This window comes from Felis catus, chromosome A1 (genome assembly GCF_018350175.1).
Source record: "Felis catus isolate Fca126 chromosome A1, F.catus_Fca126_mat1.0, whole genome shotgun sequence".
Lineage (NCBI taxonomy): Eukaryota > Metazoa > Chordata > Mammalia > Carnivora > Felidae > Felis > Felis catus.
The window spans coordinates 29,657,103-29,681,164 of NC_058368.1; the positions used below are offsets into that span (position 1 = coordinate 29,657,103).

General features: G+C 42.7%; 1 protein-coding gene across 3 annotated transcripts in view; it reads right to left on the reverse strand.

Annotated features, from left to right (window-relative positions):
- Positions 1 to 351: 351 nt before the first annotated feature.
- Positions 352 to 24,062, reverse strand: part of CNMD (chondromodulin) — a 32,969-nt gene continuing 9,258 nt past the window's right edge. Inside the window, exons 4-7 of one of the 3 annotated variants that reach the window (XM_023252029.2) lie at positions 19,826 to 19,939; positions 15,288 to 15,441; positions 4,683 to 4,849; positions 352 to 897 (exon numbers count right to left, since the gene is read on the reverse strand). In XM_023252029.2, the coding sequence (XP_023107797.1) occupies positions 685 to 897; positions 4,683 to 4,849; positions 15,288 to 15,441; positions 19,826 to 19,939 (648 nt within the window). In that variant the 3' untranslated portion in view covers positions 352 to 684. Of the gene's footprint in view, positions 901 to 2,136; positions 2,226 to 4,682; positions 4,850 to 15,287; positions 15,442 to 19,825; positions 19,940 to 24,062 lie in introns of those variants that run through there. The other 2 variants (XM_023252028.2, XM_023252036.2) reach the window with 2 other exon arrangements.

Sequence of the window (24,062 nt, forward strand, 5' to 3'; positions counted from 1 at the left end):
ACTTTGGGGCACAGTTGCAAGACTGGGAAGAACAGTAAACGTTGAGAACAGTGGAGGAAAGGCACCTGGGTGGCTCGATCGGGTGAGTGTCTGACTCCTGATTTTGGCTCAGGTGATGATCCCACGATCAGGGTCATGGGGTCAAGGCCCGTGTGGGACTCCATGCTGAGTGTGGAGCCTCCTTGAGATTCATTCTCACTCTTGCTCTCTCCCCACTGCCTGCTCACACTTGCTCGCTCTCTATCTAAATAATAAATTTAAAAAAACAAGGGAGGAATTCTGCATAAATAACAACCAAAACTTAATTATTTTAGCAACTTGATTAAAAGGAACAAGTGTACAATTGAGATCTTTGACATTGTAAATGATTTTTCATGTTTATTTCAAAGTAGCTTGGGAAGTTAGTCTTATAAGCAGACTTTATAGGGAATGCAAAGCAAATAAAAAACAAGTAATAAAAGAATTGTTACGGCATTTTTTACTTTACCCTTTTCAGTACATTTGCACATTCTGGATAAAGTTTTTCTATGAAGCAATTGAGAGATTCTGTTAAAAGTGTCTTGAATAACATCACTCAAATTGAATATAAAATACTTTGTGGTCCCTTCAGCATGAAGATGCCTCACACTCTGGTGGTCTCTTGAGTTAGTTCTCATGTTTCAGCACCTGCTGTATGGAGTGATTTCACACCATGCCCAGGATGCGGGCCACCCACCAGCTGCATGGCATGACAACTCGGCAGGCGGAGCGGCAACCTTGATAGTTGTAGGGCCACGGATAGTAGCCCCCCAGGGGCTCACAGATCTTCTGGCAATGAGTGTAGCTCCGCCTACATTCTATGCAGCAGATTCCTTCGTGATCCAGTCTAGGGTCGAATGTCATGCCTTCCCCTTCCTGCTGCTGTGAAATAAAAGGTAATTGTCTTTTCTTCATAACGAGAATTCGATAGCATGCACATTATTTTAAAATAAGATCCTGAATATTTCACTGGTACAAGAAATAAGTATCACTTTCCGTAAGAAGTTTTTCAGTCTTCTAACCTGATAATTCAGAATTCCTTCTAAAAACTCAACCTCCATCTGTCACTGGCAGGAAGGTGGTTTTGATTTTTTTTTTTTTTTAATGTCATGAAGTTTCTCCATACCTTTAATGAACCGTAACTCAGTAGTGCCTCGTTTTAAATAGACTAACAAAAAGGAAAGCATGATTCAAGAGTGTCATTTCTGCCACTGCTAATTTTAGTGGAACACTAGTGCCATTTTGTACTGATGGCCTCCACACTCTTGGAGCATCTTTTGAAACTCATTGCTAAGCCAACAGATTGCTATTCTAACTGCACTAGCTGAAAACGCTGACGTCTTTAGATTCTGCCTTCATTTCCACATAAGGGGTCTGTAACACTCAGGAAAAGGCACCATAAAATATGGAAAAATTCAAGACCTTAAACTTGACTTTCTGATTTCTATGTGCCATTATTATAATTACATAAAATCATGGATGGAGTAAAAATCACCTGCAGAGTTCCCATTTTCACTGCTGAAGAGCTCACAGAACTAGAAGCAACTTGCCCTCTGCCAAATTTATGTATCTGGTTTTCCTGTTCATGGATTTCTAGGGGTACAGATTGTGTAGTATAGTATTGAATTACATTGCCAAAAAGCCCTTAATGTATGTTCTTGATTCAGTTGAAGTCTCCACTGAACTTGGGCAGATGCAGCACCAAACATAGGTTAGGCTTGAGCTGAGTGAACCTAGCAAGCCTATCACCTCTTCTGGTATACAAAAAAGTCTTGAATTTTTTTGGGGGAAGGGGGGTACTTTTTACTATTTTACAGTATATCAAACACTGGAAAGTGGAGAAAACTGTGTACCAAACATCATCTAGTTTTCATAGCTGTTAACCTTTTGTCAGATTTGCTTGGCTTTTTCTTTTCCGAAGTATTTTAAATTTGGAAGTGACCTTAGAATTGAAGGTATTATGACATTTCACCCACAAATACATTAGAATGCACCTCCAAAACAATATTTTCCCTACACAGCTACACTGCCATTACCGTACCTAACAAAATTAACAATTCCTTAACACCATTTGATATACCCTATGTTCAAATTTTGTCACGAAAATATTTGTCTTACTCTCTTAAACCTTTTTTTTTTTTTTTTTTTTAATTCTTCAGGCTCTTCTCATTTGTTTCTCTTATTTCTTGAACTGGGTTCATCAGGGACTGCAAAAAGAAAACCACCTAATTAATTGATTGTAGCTGACTCTTCCAGGGCAGGGGGAGTCAAAAGCCTGTTGGTTGTGGCATTTCCTCATCTAATAGTTGAACAAAGGTGTGTTAGGATTTAAAAGCTGGGAGAATCTCTCAAAGATACTTCCTCTCCAAGGATATTTCCTTACAGAAACTTGTGAAGGATTGAGGTCATGGGGAGATGTTTCTGCTTAAACCTGAGCATGAGATAAAAGGAAAAAACTGATACAATTGGAGTTTTTAAGGAATTTGGATCACTCAAGTCTGGAGGCAAGGCAGACAGAGTCACATCCTGCCCTTCTGTGACGGGGCTGATGCACTCGTCGCCTGAACCAGATTTAGCTAGCCCAGCTACCTGGGGAATAAACTATATTAAATTTTCTGTTGGCCTATTCAGATTTTATTTCTTTTTTATTATTTGAGCTTCAGGGAATGAAGTACTATGGTGTCCTGAATTTTCCAATAGGCCGTGGGTTATTTAAAAAATACATTTTGCTCTAAATCATGCTAAAATTTATTAATCTAAAATGATAGACTAGAAAATAAGGACTGAATAGGCTAGATAGGAAAAATATGCAAATTAATTGCCTGTCTATGAAAAGATGCTCAACCTTACACATAATTAAAGACAGGCGAGCTAAAACAATGAGAAGATACATTTTTACAGCCAAGAGACTGGTGAAGATTTTTTTAAAGTTTGAAAATAAATTAGTCCCTCTCTTTACCACGTGAAGATATGTAGCTGGCATAATTCCTTGGGAAACAATTTGGCATCCTCCCATTAAAGTAAAATTCTCATCTCCTCTGACCCAGTCAACCCATACGTCAGTATTTATGCTAAAAATACATTCCCACATGTATACAAGAGGCATAATAAGACTAGTAATTAACGTTGAGCAAGTTCATGCCTACTGTGCCAAGCACTGTGCTAAGAACTTCACCTGCATTACCTCATTTACTCCTTCCCATAAGCCTATAGGACATGTACAAGGTTGTATACTATTAAGAGTATAAGAACAAAAGATAGGGAAATAATTTACATGTCCATCAAAGTAGAACTAGTTAAATTTCTGTGCATCTATCCATCCACACAATGGACTATGATGCAGCCATTTAAATGAATGAGGCAAGGGGTGCCTGGTTGGCTCGGCTGAATAACCCAACTCTTGATTCCAGCTCAGGTCATGATCCTAGGGTCATGGGATCAAGCCTCTCACCGGGCTCTGCATTGAGTGTGGAGCTTGCTTAAGATTCTCCCTCTCTCTCTCTCTCTCTCTCTCTCTCTCTGTCTCTCTCTCTCTCTCTCTCTCTGTCTCTCTCTCTGTCTCCCTCCCTCTTCCCCTTTCCCTGCTTGCTCTAAATTTTTTTTTTTCCAAATTAAAAGAATTTGGGGCACATGGGTGGCTCAGTTGGCTAAGTGTCTCTTGATTTTGGCTCAGGTCATGATCTCATGATTGGTAAGATCAAGTCCCATGTTGGGCCCCACTTGGGATCCTCTGTCTCCCTATCTCTCAGCCCCTCTCCTGCTCATTCTCTCTCAAAATAATAAAAACTTTTAAAAAATAATAAAATAATAAAATGAATGATGTAGATGTATGTAGAAGATACAGACCAGTCTCCAAAATACTGTATTGTAACTGGAAAGAAAGCAAGGTACAGAAGTATTGTATGCTCTTTTGTGTTAAAAGTGTGTGGTACACTTTCTTATACAAAGAAATTGGGCAAATAGCTATTGTTAATACATTGCTCTGGGGAAGGTGTCTGAGGTGGAAGAGAAACACATTTCATTGTATATCCTTTATACTTAAAAAATATATATATATGCATGTATTTTTTCAATTAAAAAATTAGTTACAAAAATTTACTACTCTACTTTTACTCCCTTCAGAGTATAGTAATGGTAAATAATATTTTATTGAAGATTGGAAATTTTTAGGACATTAGTTTCATCCTTATAAACACCAGTTCCCAGTGTTTCAGACTAAGGTGTTTTATCTGTGTATGAGTCTGTCTCCCTCCTGGACTGAGAGCTCCCGAGGGCAGAAGTTATCTCCTGGCTGTGTGCACAAGGCCTGGAAAAGAGCAAGTTCTCAAAAATGTTGAATGGATGAATAAAGTGGATAAGAAGGGGGAAAGAGAATACGTTCTTTCTGGATGTTGTCTCTAGGGCACATTCTTAGAAACATTTTTTGAATAATCAAATTCCTGATACGAATTTGTCTTTATGGATTTGCCTGTGACTCAAAAAAAGGAGAGCACAGAAAACAACTTTGAGTAAGGGTTACAAACAATCTGGATCTCACACTACAGAGACCATGCTTCAGTGTAATCTTACCCTCATTTATTTGAAAGTTCAAGTAGACCTACTGCCACTTCAATGTTATGTTCAACGGATTTGTCTGAGCATGTCACGAAAACATCAGTACGTACATGGTAAGGGTTGTCTGGATTGAAGGGTTCTGAATCCTCTTGAACACTGGGTCTGGTTTCATTATTTGGTTCTCTAGGGCCTGGGTTGCCCCGTGGTGCACTAGGTGGTCTCCTTGTGGTAGTTGTAACAATTTTTCTTACCAACTCTCTTCTTTCTCTCTGGATTTCTGCAAAAAACAAAAAACAAAACTAAGTTAATCCATTTATTTGGATAATTAAGGAAGTACTGTATCAGGGTAGAAGCATAAATGGATATCAAAAACATTGGGCTAAATATGGAAATTTGTATTGATGATTTTTTAAATAATAAAGCATATTTCAGAGTCTTGGGTTAGTAAACAAACAGATAACCAGAATTTGGTTTTACAGTCCTGAGACAGGTATTCTAAGGTAGCTGACGAAAATCCATTCTCAATCCTTCTTCTTCACTTACCTCTACCATAGGCGCTGAGAAAGTAAGAGAGACCAGATGAAACATTTTGGGCCAGTGAGACGTAAGCAGAATATATTGGCGCAGTTTCTGGGAAAGCTTTTGCTTTCTTGGTAAAAGAGGACTGGTACAGCTTTCTCTGTCTGGTCTTCTTTTCTTGAGCATACATATATGTGGGTTATGAGAGCCAATTTGTGACCAGAAGGGATAGGCACAAGGATGATAAACCAGTACGCGATGGGTAGCAAAATGGTAAGATAGAAAGAGCCTTGTGATATAGCTGAGTAGCTGATAATGCCAGAAACCTCCCTCCACACTTTTGATTGTATGAAAAAAAGTCAACCTGTATCCGTTGAAACCACTGGTGAACAGGTATTCTGTTAACTTTCAGCCCTGTGCATTTTTTGTCTTTTATTTATTTATTTTTATTTGTTTTTTAAACTTGCATCCAAGTTAGCATATAGTGCAACAGTGATTTCAGGAGTAGATTCCTTAATGCCCCTTACCCATTAACCACCCCCCCCCCCCGCAACCACTCCAGTAACCCTGTTTGTTCTCCATATTTAAGAGCCTCATGTTTTGTCCCCCTCCCTGTTTTTATATTATTTTTTCTTCCCTTCCTTTATGTTCATCTTTTGTATCTTAAAGTCCTCATATGAGTGAAGTTATATGGTATTTGTCTTTCTCTAATTTTGCTTAGCATAATACCCTCTAGTTCCATCCACATAGCTGCAAATGGCAAGATTTCATTCTTTTTGATTGCCGAGTAATACTCCATTGTGTGTATGTATATAAACACACACATACACACACACCCCACATCTTTATCCATTCATCCATCAATGGACATTTGGGCTCTTTCCATACTTTGGCTATTGTTGATAGTCCTGCTATAAACATTGGGGTGCATATGCCCCTTTGAAACAGTATACCTGTATCCCTTGGATAAATACCTAGTAGTGCAATTGCTGGGTCACAGGGTAGTTCTATTTTTAATTTTTTGAGGAACCTGCATTCTGTTTTCCAGAGTAGCTGCACAAGTTTGCATTCCCACCAGCAGTGCAAAAGAGATCCACTTTCTCTGCATCCCTGCCAACATCTGTTGTTGTCTGAGTTGTTAATGTTAGCCATTCTGACAGGTATGAGGTGGCATCTCATTGTGGTTTTGATTTGTATTTCCCTGGTGATAGTGATGGTGAGCATTTTTTAATGTGTCGGCCATCTGGATGTTTTCCTTGGAGAAGTGTCTATTCATGTTTCTGCCCATTTCTTCGCTGGATTATTTGTTTTCTGGGTGTTGAGTTTGATAAGTTCTTTATAGATTTTGGATACTAACCCTTTGTCTGATACGTCATTTGCAAATATCTTCTCCCATTCCATCAGTTGCCTTTTAGTTTTGCTGATTGTTTCCTTTGCTGTGCAGAAGCTTTTATTTTGATGAGGTCCCATAGTTCATTTTTGCCCTTGCCTCCGGGAGACGTGTTGAGTAAGAAGTTGCTGCGGCCAAGGTCAAAGAGGTTTTTGCCTGCTTTCTCAGGGATTTTGATGGCTTCCTGTCTTACGTTGAGGTCTTTCATCCATTTTGAGTTTACTTTTGTGTATGGTGTAAGAAAGTGGTCCAGGTTCATTTTTCTGCATGTCGCTGTCCAGTTTTCCCACACCACTTGCTGAAGAGATTGTCTTTATTCCATTGGATATTCTTTCCTGCTTTGTCAAAGATGAGTTGGCCATACGTTTGTGGGTCTATTTCTGGGTTCTCTATTCTGTTCCATTGATCTGAGTGTCTGTTTTTACACCAGTACCATACTGTCTTGATGATTACAACTTTGTAATACACCTTAAAGTCCGGGATTGTGATGGCTCCAGCTTTGGTTTTCTTTTTCAAGATTGCTTTGGCTATTCGGGGTCTTTTCTGGTTCCATACACATTTTAGGATTGTTTGTTCTAGCTCTGTGAAGAATGCTGGTGTTATTTTGATAGGGATTGCGTTGAATATGTAGACTGCTTGGTTAGTATTGACATCTAAACGATATTCTTCCTATCCAGGAGCATGGAATATTTTTCCATTTGTGTGTGTGTGTGTGTGTGTGTGTGTGTGTGTGTGTGTGTGTGTGTGTGTGTGTGTGTTTTCTTCAGTTTTCTTTCATAAGCTTTCTATAGTTTTCTGTGTATAGATTTTTCACCTCTTTGGTTAGATTTATTCCTAGCTATTTTATGGTTCTTGGTACAATTGTAAATGGGATCGATTCCTTGATTTCCCTTTCTGTTGCTTCATTATTGGCATATGGGAATGCAACTGATTTCTGTGCATTGATTTTATATCCTGCGACTTTGCTGACATGGATCAGTTCTAGCAGTTTTTGGTGGAGTCTTTTGGGTTTTCCATATAGAGTATCATGTCATCTGTGAAGAGTGAAAATTTGAACTCCTGGCTGATTTGGATGCCTTTTATTTCTTTGTGTTGTCTGATTCCTGAGGCTAAGACTTCCAAACTATGTTGAATAATAGTGGCGAGAGTGGACATCCCTGTCTTGTTTCTGACCTTAAGGGGAAAGCTCTCAGTTTTTCCCATTGAGGAGGATATAAGCATTGGGTCTTTCATATATGGCTTTTATGATCTTGAGATATGATCCTTCTATCCCTTTCTTGAGGATTTTATCAAGAAAGGATGCTGTATTTTGTCAAATGCTTTCTCTGCATCTGTTGAGAAGATCGTGTGCTTCTTGTCCTATCTTTTACTGATGTGATGAATCACATTGATTGTTTCGTGGATATTGAATCAGCCCTGCATCCCAGGTATAAATCCCGCTTGGTCGTGGTGAATATTTTTTTTAATGTATTGTTAGATCTAGTTGGCTAATAATATCTTGTTGAGGATTTTTGCATCCATGTTCATCAGGAAAATTGGTTTATAGTTCTCCTTTTTAGTGGGGTCTTTGTCTGGTTTTGGAATCAAGGTAATGCTGACTTCATAGAAAGAGTTGGGAAGTTTTCTATCCATTTCTATTTTTTGAAACAGCTTCAAGAGAATAGGTGTTAACTCTTCTTTAAATGTTTGGTAGAATTCCCCTGGAAAGCCATCTGGCCCTGGACTCTTGTTTTTTGGGAGATTTTTGATTACTAATTCAATTTCTTTACTGGTTATGGGTCTGTTCAAATTTTCTATTTCTTCCTGTTTCAGCCTTGGTAGTGTATATGTTTCTAGGAATTTCTTTCAGATTGCCCACTTTATTGGTGTATAATTGATTTTAATATTCTCTTATTATTGTTTGTATTTTTGCTGTGTTGGTTGTGATCTCCTCTTTCATTCTTGATTTACTTTTTGATAAAACTGGCTAGGGGTTTATCAGTTTGGTTAATTATTTCAAAGAACCAGCTTCTGGTTTCATTGATCTGTTCTGCTGGGGGTTTTTTGGTTTCAATAGCATTGATTTCTGCTCTGATCTTTATTATTTCCTGTCTTCTGCTTGTTTGGGGTTTTATTTGCTGTTCTTTTTCCAGCTCTTTAAAGTGTAAGGTTAGGTCGTGTATCTGAGACCTTTCTTCCTTCTTTTGGAAGGCCTGGATTGCTATATACTTCCTTCTTATGACTGCCTTTGCTGCAACCCAGAGGTTTTGGGCTGTGGTGTTATCATTTTCATTGGCTTCCATGTACTTTTTAATTTCCTTTTAACTTCTTGGTTGGCCCATTCATTATTTAGTAGGATGGTCTTTAGTCTCCAAGTATTTATTACCTTTCCAAATTTTTTCTTGTGGTTGATTTCGAGTTTCATAGCATTGTGGTCTGAAAATATGCACGGTATGAACTCGTTCTTTTTGTACTTATTGAGGGCTGATTTGTGTCCCAGTATGTGATCTATTCTGGAGAACTTTCCATGTGCACTGGAGAAGAATGTGGATTCTGCTGCTTTAGGATGAAATGTTCTGAATATATCTGTTAAGTCCATCTGGTCCAGTGTGTCGTTCAAAGCCACTCTTCCCTGGTTGATTTTCTCTTTAGATGATCTGTCCATTGCTGTAAGTGGGGTGTTGAAGTCCCCTACTATTATGGTATTATTATCAATGAGTTTCTTTATGTTTGTGATTAACTGATTTATATGTATTTGGGTGCTGCCACATTTGGAACGTAAATGTTTGCAAATGTTAGGCCTTCTTGGTGGATAGACACCTTAGTTATGATATAAAGCCCTTCTTCATCTCTTGTTACAGTCTTTATTTTAAAGTCTAGATTGTCTGATATAAGTATGGCTACTCTGGCTTTCTTTTGTCTACCATTAGCACTATAGATGGTTCTCCATCCCCTTACTTTCAATCTGAAGGTGTCTTTAGGTCTGAAGTGGGTCTCTTGTAAACAGCATATTTATGGATCATGTTTTCTTATCCATTCAGTTACCCCATGTCTTTTGATTGGAGCATTTAGTCCATTGCCATTTAGAGTGAGTACTGAGAGATATGAATTTATTGCAATTATGTTGCTTGTAAGTTGGAGGTTCTGGTGGTGTTCTCTGGTCCTTTCTAGTCTTGTTGCTTTTGGTCTTTTTTTTCTTGTCTTTTCTCCCTTCAGAGAGTCCCCCTTAAAATTTATTGGAGGGCTTGTTTAGTGGTCACGAACTCCTTTAATTGTTGTTTGGGAAACTTTTATGTCACCTTCTATTTAGAATGACAGCCTTGCTGGATAAAGAATTCTTGGCTGAATATTTTTCTGATTCAGCACATTGAATATATCCTGCCACCCCTTTCTGGCCTGCCAAGTTTCTGTGGATAGGTCTGCTCTGAACCTGATCTGTCTTCCCTTGTAGGTTACATACTTTTTTTTTCTCTTGCTGCTTTCATGAGTCTTTCCTTGCCTGAGTATTTTGTGAATTTGACTATGATATGCCTTGTTGATGGTCGGTTTTTGTTGAATCTAATGGGAGACCTCTGTGCTTCCTGTATTTTGATGTCTGTGTCTTTCCCCAGGTTAGGAAAGTTTTCTGCTATGATTTGTTCACATAAACCTTCCACCCCTTTTTCTCTGTCTTCATCTCTGGGACCCTTATGATTCTGATGCTGTTCCTTTTTAATCAGTCACTGATTTCCCTAATTCTTAAACCGTGCTCTTTTGCTTTGTCTACTCTTTTTTTCTGCTTCATTATTCTCCAGTAGTTTGTCCTCTATATCGCTGATTGGCTGCTCTGCCTCATCCATCTTTGCCACCATGGCCACCGTGGCATCCATTCGAGATTGCAGCTCAGTTATAGCATTTTTTATTTCATCCTGACTAGCTTTTACTTCTTTTATCTCTGCAGAAAGGGATTCTAATCTATTTTCGACCCCAGAAGTATTCTTATTGTGATTCTAAATTCTGGTTCAGACATCTTGCTTGTATCTGTGTTGATTAAGTTCCTGCCTGTCGTTTCTTCCTGCTCTTTCTTTTGGGGTGAATTCCTTTGTTTCATCATTTTGAAGGAAGAAGAGGAATTAAAGTAAAAAAATTAAAATTAAAAAATTAAAAACAACACACATACACACAAAAGTCAAATAAATCATGCTAGATCCTAGATGTGTTTTAGTCTGGGTGTTGAGCTTGATAGATTAGGGGGAGGAAAATATTGAAAATTTGAAAAAATACAATGAAGTAGAATAAAATGAAATGATGGAAGTAAAATAGAATTTGAAAAATTTACAAAAAAGTAAAAAATATAGTAGAAAAATAATTTTAATAAAAATTGAAAAGGAAAATAAATTTTTTCTTTCTGTATTCAAGAAAAAGAAAAGAAAAAAAAGTGATAGATGGACCAGCAAACAGACTGAAATAGAATTGAAATTACATCGTTCTCCCCTAGAAGTCAAACTCTGAAGCGCTTTATAGTCTGCAAACTAAGCAGGCTGAGAAACTTGAGGTGCTCCTGAAGAGCGAGGTTGGCTCAGTTGGGCGGGGCTTAGTGTAATGGCTCTATTCTCCACTAGATGGCGCTGTTTAGTTTACTGGGGTGGATTGTTGCCGCGCTCGTTGGTCCGTATGCACATGCGCGGGAAGGGTGAAAATGGCGTCACCCAGTTGCCCAGTCTCTACTATCCAAGCTCCATTCTCTCCGATCAGCTGTCGCACACCCGTCCTTTGTCTCCAGCTTCCGTCCACTCCCCGCTTTTACATTGTTCGTGACCAAGCCATCAGGTTAAAGGCGGCACGTCCCTCCTACGGTGTGGCTCCCTCTCAGATGCAGCTGTGTTTCCCAACCCCTCACTTCTGAGGGACTATGACTTTGACCCGCTCAGATCCTCTGGGGGAGGGTCTCACTGAGCAATGGCCAGGTGCTGCCCGCACCCAGGAACGTTTGTGGGACCCTGCTGCTGCCGATGCCCAGAGACTGGCTGGGTGCCAGCCCACCCCAGAAAAGGTTCACGCCATCGTGTAGCAGCGTTTCAGGGATATGGAAAATCCCAACATGCATCTGGCACCAGGCTTCACCCTTAACGTCCTGTTCCAGAAGCAGCGAATGTGGTTGTTCTCCGGGGTCTGCTGGGGTGGCTACAGATTCTACCAAATGTCCTCCCAGCAGGGAAACCGCCTCTGCCCGTGGCTTGAGAACCCCTGGACTTCACTCTGCTCCTGGGGATTCGCCCTTCCCACCAGAGCTTCTCCAGGTAACGAGCTGTGGAGTTTCAGACTCTGTGCTCCCCCTCTTTATAGAGTCTTAATGGGATTTAAACCCTCGCCTTTCTCCTTTCTGCCTGTTTTGTTCGGTCCCTGCAGCTGTTTCCACTTTTCCACTTTCTCTCCAGCTGCTTTGGGGGGGGGGGGCGGGGGATGTACTTTTCCCATACTTCCCCCCCTCCCCCCCATCTCCATCCTCTCTCCACAAGAAAAAACAGCTCCCTGCCCGCCTCAGCTTCTCTCTCCCTCACTTTACCTCTCCGCGCCGCGTACCTGCTGAATTCTGTGGTTCAGGTTGTGCAGATTGTTGTGTGATCCTCAAATCAGAATTTGGTTGATTTGTGTTGATTTGGCTGTATTTCATGGACGTGAGACGCAAAAAAAAAAACCTTCCATGCTGTTCCACCATCGTGACTCCTTGCTGTTTGTTTTTAAGTAAGCTCCACACCTGGCATGGGGCTGGAACTCCCCAAGCAGATATCTAGATTCACATGCTTTACCAGCTGAGCCAGCCAGGCACTCCAGCCCTCTGTGTTCTTAACAGGTTGACTGTATATGTATAAAGCTTTACAATTTTTAGGAGATTTGTTGTCTTAGTTGATTCTTTTAAAAATCCTATGGGTGGGATAGAAAAGGCAGTAACTTTTATATGTGAGGGCATCGAGGCTCAGAAAGACCAAGTGACTTGGCCAAGATCACAGAATGGGTGGCAGAGACAGGAGCCAAACGTGACCTTCTCTGGCTCCCAGCCCAGTGCTCTAGTTGATCACACAGCCACACGGGTCCCATGGTTGCTGAATAACAGACATGGAAAGTAACCACCCAATGTGGGCTTTGGTGTCTCTCAGAGTCTGACTTTCTTCATCTGTAAAACGGGGATAATGTATCTAATTCACCGAATGGTGACAGAAGATAGTGTTGTGCCTAAGGGTTTTACTATAGCATTTGGCATATAATAAGCACTCAAATGTTAGGTAATGATGATTATAGCATGCTGTATTATTTCTGAGAACTTAGATGTGCTTTAGAGCCATGGAGAACTTCCATAGACAGCTTCTGGGTTTCTGAGTTCATGGTTGGAGAGGCATCAGGGAGACCTGGATTCAAATCTCAATACCACTTCTTTTAACTAACTGAATGACCTCAGGCAAGCTGTTTAATTTCTGTGAACCTTGGTTTCTTCATCTATAAAATGGGACTACTTGTAGTTACTAGGACAGTTGTTGGCAAAAAGTAACTGAGGACAAAATAGAAAGCTGTAGCACAATGGCTGGCACAAAGCCAGCGCTCAGCGACCCTCACCCTTCCCTGTGACCTTGCCCAGCCACCATTGTCTCTTGATAATACAGCTCTGTGACCTGCCAGCTTAAAGATCCAAGACAGAGGTTGCTGGAGTTGGGGAGTTTGTTTTTGTTTTTTTCGTGTTTTTGTTTATTTTTGAGACAGAGAGCATGAGCAGGGGAGGGGCAGAGAGAGAGGGAGACACAGAATCTGAAGCAGGCTCCGGGCCCTGAGCTGTCAGCACAGAGCCTGATGCGGGGCTCGAACTCACGGACTGTGAGATCATGACCTGAGCCCAAGTCACACGCTTAACCGGCTGAGCCACCCAGGCGCCTCTGGGGAGCTTTTTAGAATTAGGTGGTTGGGACCGACATCCTCAGAGGGGGTTTACTTTCTTGATTTTATTGTTAAATGTGACATTTATGAAAGACTGAAAAAAAAAAATCCTTCATCTTTAATGTGTATAATCCGCCCCGTGGCTGTACCAACAGTTACTGAAACCTTTTCATCACTGGGGGCATTTCCGCTTTTCTGGTGTTGTGCATAACATGTAATTCTGGGATGGGTCTGGTGATGATTGACTACGTAAGAGGTGGTCCTGCCTGTGGGCTGTGAGGGGCCAAGCTCCATCTCAGAGGTAGGGAACACGCTCTTTCCCAAAGGGTGAAAGCGCTCAGTCAGCCAGACCAGCACCGCCTTCGCACGGCCACCCCCGCCCTCTTTGCCCTGCTCTGTTAGGTTTCCATAACAGGGCGTGTTCGCTTGCTACAATGTAAACTTCTGTTCAGTGCATCCCAATTACCCGGCACAAGTAAATGGCACGCAATAAGCCTTCAAAAAATGTTTGTCCAACAAATGAACGAACTCACTGGGTAAGAGGCTTGTCCTCACGCACGGGAAGTGATTAGAGAGAGCTCTACATGGGAGCATCGCCTGACGCTCCGACGCGGCAAAGTGACAGGTATTGGAGGAGTGGGGTGGGAAGCAAGAAGCCCATTCCGTGTGGATGGAGGTGAGCAATTGAAAACTAGACCTTGGCAAACGGCCACAGAATTGTGAGTTGCCAGCACCCCCTGGAGCAAGAACAGGGAGGGCAAAAGTGACCGTCCATTTGGCCGCCCCCTCTCTGGCCCCTAGGGGGTGACACACTGCTCATGCCTGTGGCCTCAGGATCCTTCTCAACTCTCCTTCCGGTGGCTTAACAATTGAATCCTATTTGCTTTGCCTGGGCCAGAAAGGAACCATCTTATCCAAGCTTTGGGACATAATATTTGTGATTCAGAGGAATGAGTTAGCCATGGCAGAACCGGAAGCCTGAACTTTCTAAACCTGGTCAGGTTTTGTGGTTTTTTTTTTTTTTTTTTTTTTTTTTTTAATTATGGTAACATATACATCAAAATTTACCATTTTAGCCATTTTTATGATTGTACAGTTGAGTGCATTCACATTGCTGTGCAAACGTCTGTTTCCATAACTTCTTCAGTTTTGCGGAATTGTAACCACACCCTTTCAAAAATAACTGCCCATCTCCCCCTCCTAAGCCTGGTATTTTATTTCCATGCTGCTCTCTCTGTGTCCAATAAAATCTTTCAGAAAACAGTATACCTCAGCTGTGTTGAGAGAAAGGCCCTTTTCCCACACCTGAGCCAGAACTGAGTAGGCCGTTGGGGGGCCAGTGGGGTGACTGGTGGCAGTGACGAGTGAAGGTGCCCTGGGGACGGAGAAACTTGGCCCTCGGGGCTCACCTGCCCTTCACCCACTGATGGCTCAAAGGTACGCTCCAACCAGGGGCCCTTCATTTCTTTTCAGCGGACTTAGGAGCTGATGCTCAAGCCCTGAACTTGAAGAATCTCAGCCTATGGCCACAGCAGCTTTTGGCTGCCTCATAATTCTAGGTATGAGTATAATAAAGATTCAGCAGTCTGACAGCTTCTTAGGCCCTTGATTCTCTGCCCTCGGAATAAAAAACATGCAAAATTGGAAAGTGCAAACAACTTAGATTAAGGAGCAGAGCAGAAAGAAGGGGGAGTCTCATAAATAAAAATGGCAGATGATGCAGTGATGGTGAGTCTCCCTGATCTGCTTCCTGTTAACCCTGCCACTCAGTCCCTTCCCTAAAACATTCATGGTTGTCACCTTCCTTCTCTTTGATCTCTCTTGCCAATTACTGAGACACTGTGACTTGCGTCCTGATAAGTCTTCCTTGTTACATGCTCAGGAAACATATCAGCAGCACTAAAAGAATTTAAAATGTTACCTTTTGGGTATGTTGGCTTAAGCCAGAAGATAGGAAGGTCACCACAGAGTTCTAAGACCTTAGAACTCAAGAAGCTGTTGTCCTTCACGGGCTGGTCGACAGCCACCCAGATAAGAGAATTTTCTTCATACTTGACTGGCATGATCTTGCCTTCCTGTAAGTTCAGTAAAAACGAAATGCATTGAGCAGAGTGGACGGTGAAACATGCGTATTAAGAGTCACGTGCTGGTAAAACATTATTTCGCCTACTAAAAACTTAATGAGAATTGTGAGTGTGTGTGAGGGGCTGTGAGCTGTGTGTGGTGTGCGTGTGGTGGGGTGTAGGCGGGGGTATGTCGTGTGTGTGGGGTGAGTGTGGAGATGTGAGTGTAGGGGGTATTGTGGGGTTTTGTGGTGTGTGTGTCGGATGTCGGTGGAGGGCAGGTAGTGTGTGTGGGATGAGTGGGGTAGGGGGTATGTGTGGGGTTGTCGGGGGGTGTCAGTGGGAGGTATACAGTGTGTGTGGGGTGAGTGTGGGGTGTGTATGTGGGGGGGTTTGTATAGTGTTGTGGGGTGTGAGTGTGTGGGTGCGTGTGTGCGTGTGTGTGTGTGTGTGTGTGTGTGTGTGTGTGTGTGTTTGTGATGCGTGTAGGGGAGTATGGGTTGGGGGTGTGTGGTGTGTGTAAGGGGGCATGTGTGGGGTGTGCTGTGTGTGTCTTATCTCTGTAGCTCTCTTCACAACATTGTCTTCGCCCTGCTTGTCGCCCTGCCTTGCATAACTGAAATGTGTGAATATTGAGTGTCCTGAGTGGAAGTGAAAATTACTTGCTACCAACTTTGAGATTTAGGTTAATCTGATGTTGCTGATCAAAGATTTTTTTGAGGAAAAGCAATTGAACGGACTCTGAAATCCTGTAAAGGGATAGAGGAGCCCTTCATTTGAAGTGAAAATCCTTTGGGGTTTTGTTCTGCAGCCTCCGAACAACAATGGAAAAAGCAAGCGATTGGTTCTTTAATGTCTTCAGTTCAAAGTATTATTTAACATAAACCATTTCTACATTTCCCAGCTATAACAAAACACATTTCAGATGTTCCTCACATCAAGCACACCACTGAGATTTCAAAGTTAAACCCTGAATTTTCTTCTACAGCGAGATACTGAGAATGGTCTGATAACCCAGGAGACAAATTTATTTTGCCAGGTTGTTCCTTTCATATATTTATTAGTTTGCAATAGGTTGGAGAAATTAAAATGTTTTCTCCATATTTTCAGCTAAAAGCAGCACTTCATTTATGCTTTCTCCCCGAGGCTTATGGTTGCATGAAAACAACTTAAAGTCATTGGAGGAAGTTAACACTCAGGTAATCCAGTTATTTACCTTAAATTAAATGGCTCCGTCCAGGAAATGAATACTCTTTGGGTATAGCAGCTTTTTAAAGTTCTACAAAACTGATGAAAATTTTGTAAGAGCAAGTGGTATATAAACCTACTCCATCATAATCTAAAGCGCGTGGGGAAAGAGTGGGGCGATGGGGATAACGCATACATATGCATCTTACAAGCTAGGAATGTTAAATCAACTTACGGCACATGGTCTCAGCTGCCCATCCAACCTCGTCTCTCCCTGCCCTTGCAACACAGTCCCGCTTCTGTGTGAGGCAGCAGTGTCCCCGCCCCAGGAGAGAGGCTGGCTGCTTGCTTTCTCAGACCCTCCAGTGGCTTGGGGTGCCCTAGACTATGCGATTCACACTGAAGTCTACTAGGGGGCTGAGAAACCTCCTGCTTTTCCTAATTAAAGGGAAGTCGTGCTTGGCACTGCTCAACCCCTTCTGACTTCCGTACTCGAATGCACGGTTGATGTTTTGGAGCTGGAAGGAAAGGCCAAAAAAAATCAGCGATGCTGGCCACCGAGCCAGTGCCTGCAGCCACCTCCTTCCATATCGGCTACTGTGCAGAAAAACAAATCCTTTTTGTTTCACTCACTCTGGGTGTAGTTTTCTGCCACTGACATTCCTAATCCACACAAACACGTTGCCTGCATTTGACTTGTCCACCAGAGGGTCCACCAAGCACAATATAAGCAACTAAAACACAGAAAAAATAATTCAGCTTTACGGTCTAAGAAAAGAATCAGATGCAGGCAAAGCTGTAAAAGGCTAAACTGGTCATCACTGAATTATTTCTATATTCAAATAATTACTTTGAATTATTATTTGAAATAGTGAAAAATTAAAGATGGCTGAAGTATTCAAGAGCAAAAGACTTAAATTATAATCATCTGATGACGTATAATACCTCCATTATCATCTACATTTTAGAATGACTAAAGTTAGGTGAAATTAATAAGAATGTAGAGCAATATAACTTCAGTTATGAAAAGGGAACCACACATCCCCGTGCATTAAAAAAATTCACCAAAACATTAACATTAGCTCTCTGTGGATTATGCAATTGTGGATGATTTTCTTCTCCATTCTATGTAATTCCCCAATTTTCTACCATGGCTACGTATTGTTTCTAAATATCAGGAAAAAAATAACCTTGTTTTTAAAGAACCCCAGAAATGTACTGCAAACTTATGATTAGATCTCCATCAGCTATGTTAGGAGAGCTGGCTCTTCTGGAAGGCAGGAGAAAAGAACCAGCTCTATGTCCACTTAAGGAGGAAATGGAAAGGCTTATGCATTACAGAAACTGAGTCACAGGACTGTAAAAAATGGTAATGCAATAAGAAGTTCAAGGGTCAGGGTGCCTGGGTGGCTCAGTCAATTAAGCATCGGACTTCAGCTCAGGTCATGATCTGGCGGTTCATGGGTTTCGAGCCTGGCGTCGGGCTCTGTGCTGACAGCTCAAGAGCCTGGAGCCTGCTTCAGATTCTGTGTCTCCCTTGCTCTCTGCTCCTCCCCCAACCGTGCTCTGTCTCTCTCAAATATAAATAAACATTTTAAAACATTTTTAAAAATTTCAAGGGTCAGAACAAAGGAGCTCTTGGTCTCATTTTTATACTCCGTACTAGTGGGTTCACACTGAGTATGGCATTCTGTTCTGAATGGCACAGCTCCTGAGGAACAAACTGGAATATGGTCACAGCCAAACGACTAGAGCAATGAAAGTCTGGAAACCGTCTCACAGGATGAATGGGGAAACTGGGAGCAGAGTAGAAAACTGGGGACATGATAGCCAGCTTTAGAAACTCACCGGTTTGTTTTAGCTTTTGTTTTGTTTTGTTGTGAGACGCCTGCTGCTCCTATGACGGCAACCAGGCAGTTTCCAGGCACCTCTGCTTACCCTTAGTTTTCCTCTTTTGCCTTAAGGGAGCTGATGCTTGCTTTCCCTCCCTCTCGGGGACACAGGAAGGACCAAAGCTGATCATAATGGAATTAGTGATTTAGAGCAGCAGCCGTGTAGTCATTATCTGGTAGGTTCTAGGGCCACGAGGACAGGATGCAGACCCTTAGTTTGTAGATGGCAAAACCGAGGTCCAAGGAATTGAAGCCACATCCACAGCAAGTGTCAGAGCTGGGATTCGAACCCACATTTTTCTAACTCTAAAGTCTATTTTCTTCCCACTATATCCTGCCACAACTCACATGGAAGGCAATAACACGTGGAACCACTTCATAAGCCCTAAAGTATCAAATAAATGTAACACATCAGATGTGTCTTTAGAACTCTGTGCAATTCTTAAAGTAAATTTTTATAAAATCAGGCTCAGAGGCAAGTTGTTAATAATAAATGGGAAAATTATACTTAAAATCCTCACAAGTCTGACATGTAGGAAAGGAATTCAATACATGTTAAGGAGCTTCACCGGGCTGAACTCAAGCCAAGGGAAAGAAACCAGGGGAGCCAGCTCAACTCAGTGTGGAGCACAACGGTTTGAACTGTCCCCCTCCCCAGGAAGTTGCCTGGCACCCAGGGAAGGGAGCACCCTGTCACTGCTTTCCAGCACAGCCATTGGAGATTTTCAGGAGGAACCCCGCACTGATTGGAAGTGAGGCTAGAAGGCTCCTGAGGCCCCTAATGAAGATTCTGTTATGAGACGTCCTTTGTATTGTTTTCATTACTAATCGGATAGTTCCCCAACATTAGGCAAATGAGAGCCATGTGAAGACCGAGCCCTTTTATGCACTTTAAAATATGGTTTACTGGGGCACCTGGGTGGCTCAGTTGGTTAAGCGTCTGACTCTCATCTCGCCCCAGGTCACGATCTCACAGTTCATGGGATTGAGCCCTGCATTGGGCTCTGCACAGAGACAGTGTGGATCCTGCTTGGGATTCTCCCTCTCTCTCTTTCTCTGCAAATCCCCTACACATGCTCTCTCTTTCTCTCAAAATAAATAAACATTAAAAAATATATGGTATACCATGTCATATAAGAATGATCACTTGGAATCGCCAAGGAGGACCAAAATAGTTCCAACTCCTTTGGCAGAGAAGGAATAGAATCTATATTCTGGTCACAAAGCTATACAGGAATGAGAGACGGAAAGGGTTGTGGATTCAAATGATGCCTACCAGACCCCCTTGCTGTCTGAAGCATGTGGGCGGTACCCACCAATTCGGAGGAGATGCTCTGTTTGGTCACGGTGCCCACTTCAGGAACACGAGCCTTCACCTGTGCTTTGATGTAGCACTTTTCTCCTCCAGCAAAACGGATTCCGGTGATGCCCTAGGAAATAAAATTTTATGCATCCATCTATCCATTGGTTCATTTACTCAATGTGTTGAGTGTCTACCGCGAACCGGGCACTGTTCCAGGCGCTGGGTATGGGCATGAACAGAACAGATGGCATGCCTGCACTCACGGAGCTTACCTCGTTGTGTTATTTACCAAAAATAAAAGGCAGAGGGGAAGTCAGGTGGTGGTAAGTGCTATGGAGAAAAATACAGCAGAGTGTGAGACAGGAATGACAGAGGTGGTACTTTTGACAGTGTGGTCGGGGAGGCCCCAGTCAGGGGCATGTGAACTGACACGGAGTATGATCATTGCTCCGTTAACCCAAGCAGGCTCAGATGAAATGCTGCCTCGTCCAGGCAGCTTTCTCTGACCCTGATTTCCCATAAGCCCTCCAGTCTTCATTCCCTCCTGTGGCACTTAGTTCTCAGTGCCTGTGCGGTCACTCCTGGTCAAGGTCCTGGCCCCACTCAATGATAAGCCTCTTTGATATTGGTATCGGAATCTTTTATCTTTCTGGTGATCCCACGAAGGTTCTCAAAAGATGGGGGCCCAATTAATTAATTCCATGGATTCCGATTTTTCCTAGGTCACCCAGCCAGGGAAATAGCAACACTTCGACAACACCAGGAACTGACCTTTGTTCCTAGACCTTACCTGAGGACTCAGATGTTTTGTTCTTGTCCCCTGTGTGACACAAACAGTGTCTCCTTGTCAGCCTAGGGACTGGCCTTAAGGGAAACCTCGTCCACGGGGCTCCGGTGTTGGCTGACAGCTCGGTGCTGATGCTACCTCGGGTGCATCAGGCACAACAGTACGTTCTGTCCCAAGAGTGTTTCCTTTCACCCTGCTGGTGAATTTCATGACGAGTGAGTGGCCAAAAGCAGTATGAAAGGCCTACAGATTTTATGCCCGAACAACATAGACACCAACAGAAACCCAAACCCCTCAACTTGTCAATCTGTTCAGTTGGGACAAATGTCAGGAAGATAAGGACCTTGTTCCAGCATCAGTGCCGCACAGTGGGGGAGGAAGAGCATTTAGAAACCTCCGGGGCTTGGCTCAGGACACTGCCTTCCTCGGAGAAGAACAGAGTCAAATGTAAGTCATGCTAGAAGACACTTGTGGCAAGTCGCACCGTTTGTAATCTGAGAGCCAGCAGCCTTGCAAACGCTGGTGACAGAGCAGAGAGCAGAGAAGGAAAGGCTCGTTCTTCCTGAAGCTCCTTGTGCTCTCCCCTGTGGCCTAATTGGCCATGATCGCACATGTGACATGTTCGTCTTAGCATCACCTCTCGCCCAGAGAGCGGTGGTAGCAACATCCCCTCACTCTCCAGGAGGAGGGACTCCAGGTTTACTGTGCGACTTCTCAACTCACTGCACCAAAGCCACCTGGACAGATTTTAAAACCATGGATGCCTGGGGCTCTCCCCAGAGATTCCCGTTTCACTGGCCTGGGGCAGTGCCCAGACAGTGGGATGCTTCAAAGCTCCCTGTGTCGTTACAATGTAAACCTGGGGTCGAGGACCATCCGGTTAGGGTGAAAACAACTTGTTCAAGGTGACAACGTTCTTAAATGACTGAAACCACCTGCTGTAGACTGACTGTTTTTGTCCCCTCACCCGAGTACCTATGTTGAAACCTAACGCCCAATGTGGTGGTATTTGGAGGTAAGGCCTTTGGAAAGTTAAAGGCAGAGCCCTCGTGAGTGGGATTAGTGCCTCATAAAAGGGACCCCAGAGAGCTCCCTCACCCCCCTTCTGCCACGTGAGGACACAGTGAGAAGACAGGCCAACTATGAACCAGAAACTAGGGCCACCATAGACCCTCATCAGCTAGTGCCTTAATTTTGGACCAACCAGCCTCCAGAACTGTGAGAGGTTCCTGCGGTTTAGAAGTCACTCCATCTATGATACTTTGTTACGGCAGCGTGCGTGAGCTAAGACACAGCCTTTGAATCCAGGATTCTTCTATACCACCAGCTCACCAATTTTCCCTTGCATCAAAATCACCTGGAGGACTTGATAAATAAAATAGTGTTGGGCCCTGCCCCCGGAGATTCTGATCCAGGTCTGGAGTGGGGACTGAACTCTGCACTTCCAATAAGCTCCTAGGTGCTGCCGCTGCTGGTGGCCTAGGGAACACGTTTTGAGAACCACTGTTCTCTGCTCTCTCCTGCAGACCTGCTGCTCGTATTCTGCATGCACATCTAGGGCTCGTGGTTTGAAAAACAGAAGGCAGTGGGGGGAGAGTACTGCTGCCCCCGTGCCATATGTCCTTTTCACTTCACACCCTTATATCCTCTGAATGTGAGGTGCGAGGGGGAAACACCATATAACCGTCGCCATATCCCCCAAGGAGAGAGCTGATTCTGTCAAAGGATTCACAGCCCCGATGTGAATCTCGTGTTGAGTTAGTTCTGACAGTCTACACACTGCAAAGAGAGCCGAAGCCCCATAGGGATGGGTCCTGTGGGAAGGAATTCACACGTCTGAAACACCTTGTCTGGCTACAAATCCATATCACGCAGCCAGATCTTTGAAGAGATTAAACAGCAGGAATGGAAAAGCACAAGAAAGCCAAGCAAACCTCCTGCTTCTGCAAACAAACAAGGCCTCAGAAGCTGGTGATAATGAAGAAATTTGCTAACAAAGATAATGAGGGAAGAGTCCAATGCTCTCACATTCTTTTAATAATTAGAGTCAGGCAATCTCATTGTAGCTGCACAGTTTTTCTTTCTAGAGGATCTCATAGGATTTCTGTGGCTTCAACCAGAAGTTCCCAACAAGTTCCCAAGAGGGCACTTTAGAAATCGTTCAGGGAGTTCTGAGTTGTCACAAAGACTGGGGCTCTCCTGGGCTTCCTCAGGCAGAGCCCAGGGATGCTGGGCCCCAGAGAGCCCAGGGAAGCCCCGAAGACCTGACTGCCCTGGGGCCTGGGGGAAAAACCTGATTGTAAGTATCTGTGCCTACACTCGAACACCCTTTTACGTATAAAGACAAAGCGACTTTTGGCAAAGTTTCCATGTATGATGATGACATTCTTAGGAATGCAATTACTATGAAAATAGAGAGAAGATGGTAGTTTTGCTCACTGTTTGAGAAAACAGGCTGGTATTTAATCTGCCAACACACCCTTAAGTCAGTCTGCATTTTAGGCTGCGGCACTGACAGCAATTCACCTATGGGAGCAAGCATCTGACTTCAGGATGTTTTTGAGTTCGTCAGGCTGAGCATTAACATATTGAAGTCCAAGTTAGTTTATAAGTTACTCTGGTTTTACTTTTCTTTTCTGTTTTAGTTGGGAGCCATGTTGACTTTGTAAACTTTTTTTGAGTATGGTTGACACGCAATGTGACATTAGTTTCAGGTGTACAACATAGCGATTCAACAAGTCCATACGTTATACAGTGCTCACCACAGGCATAGCTACCATCTGTCACCATACAACCTATTACGATACCATTGACTGTACTCCCTGTGCTGTGCCTTTCATCCCCATGACTTATTCATGCCATAACTGGAAGCCTGAATCTCCCACTCCCCTTCACCCATTTTGCCCAACCCCTCATCCTTCTTCCCTTTGGAAACCATCAGTTTGTTCTTTGTAGTTATAGGTCTGATCTGCTTTTTGTTTGTTTTTTACTTTTTGTTTATTCATTTGTTTTTTAGATTCTATATGTAAGCGAAATCATATGGTGTTTGTCTTTCTCTGTCTGACTTATTTCACTTAGCATAATACCCTTTAGGTATCTATCTATGTTGTAGAAAATAGCAAGATGCTATCCTTTTTATGGCTGAGTAATATTCCACTTTATATCTATCTATCTATCTATCTATCTATCTATCTATCTATCTATCTAATCTGCCTATTTGTACCACATCTTCTTTATTCATCTAGTGATGGATATTTGGGTTCCTTCCATATCTTGGCTATTGTAAATACTGCTGCAATGAACACAGAGGTGCATGTATCTTCTCGAATTAGTGTTTTCATATTCTTTGGGTAAATACTCAGCATGAGAATTATTGCATCATATGGTATTTCTATTTTTAATTTTTTGAGGAAGGGTTATGTCGATTTTTGAAATCACTAATCTACCTATCTGTGAGGTAGGT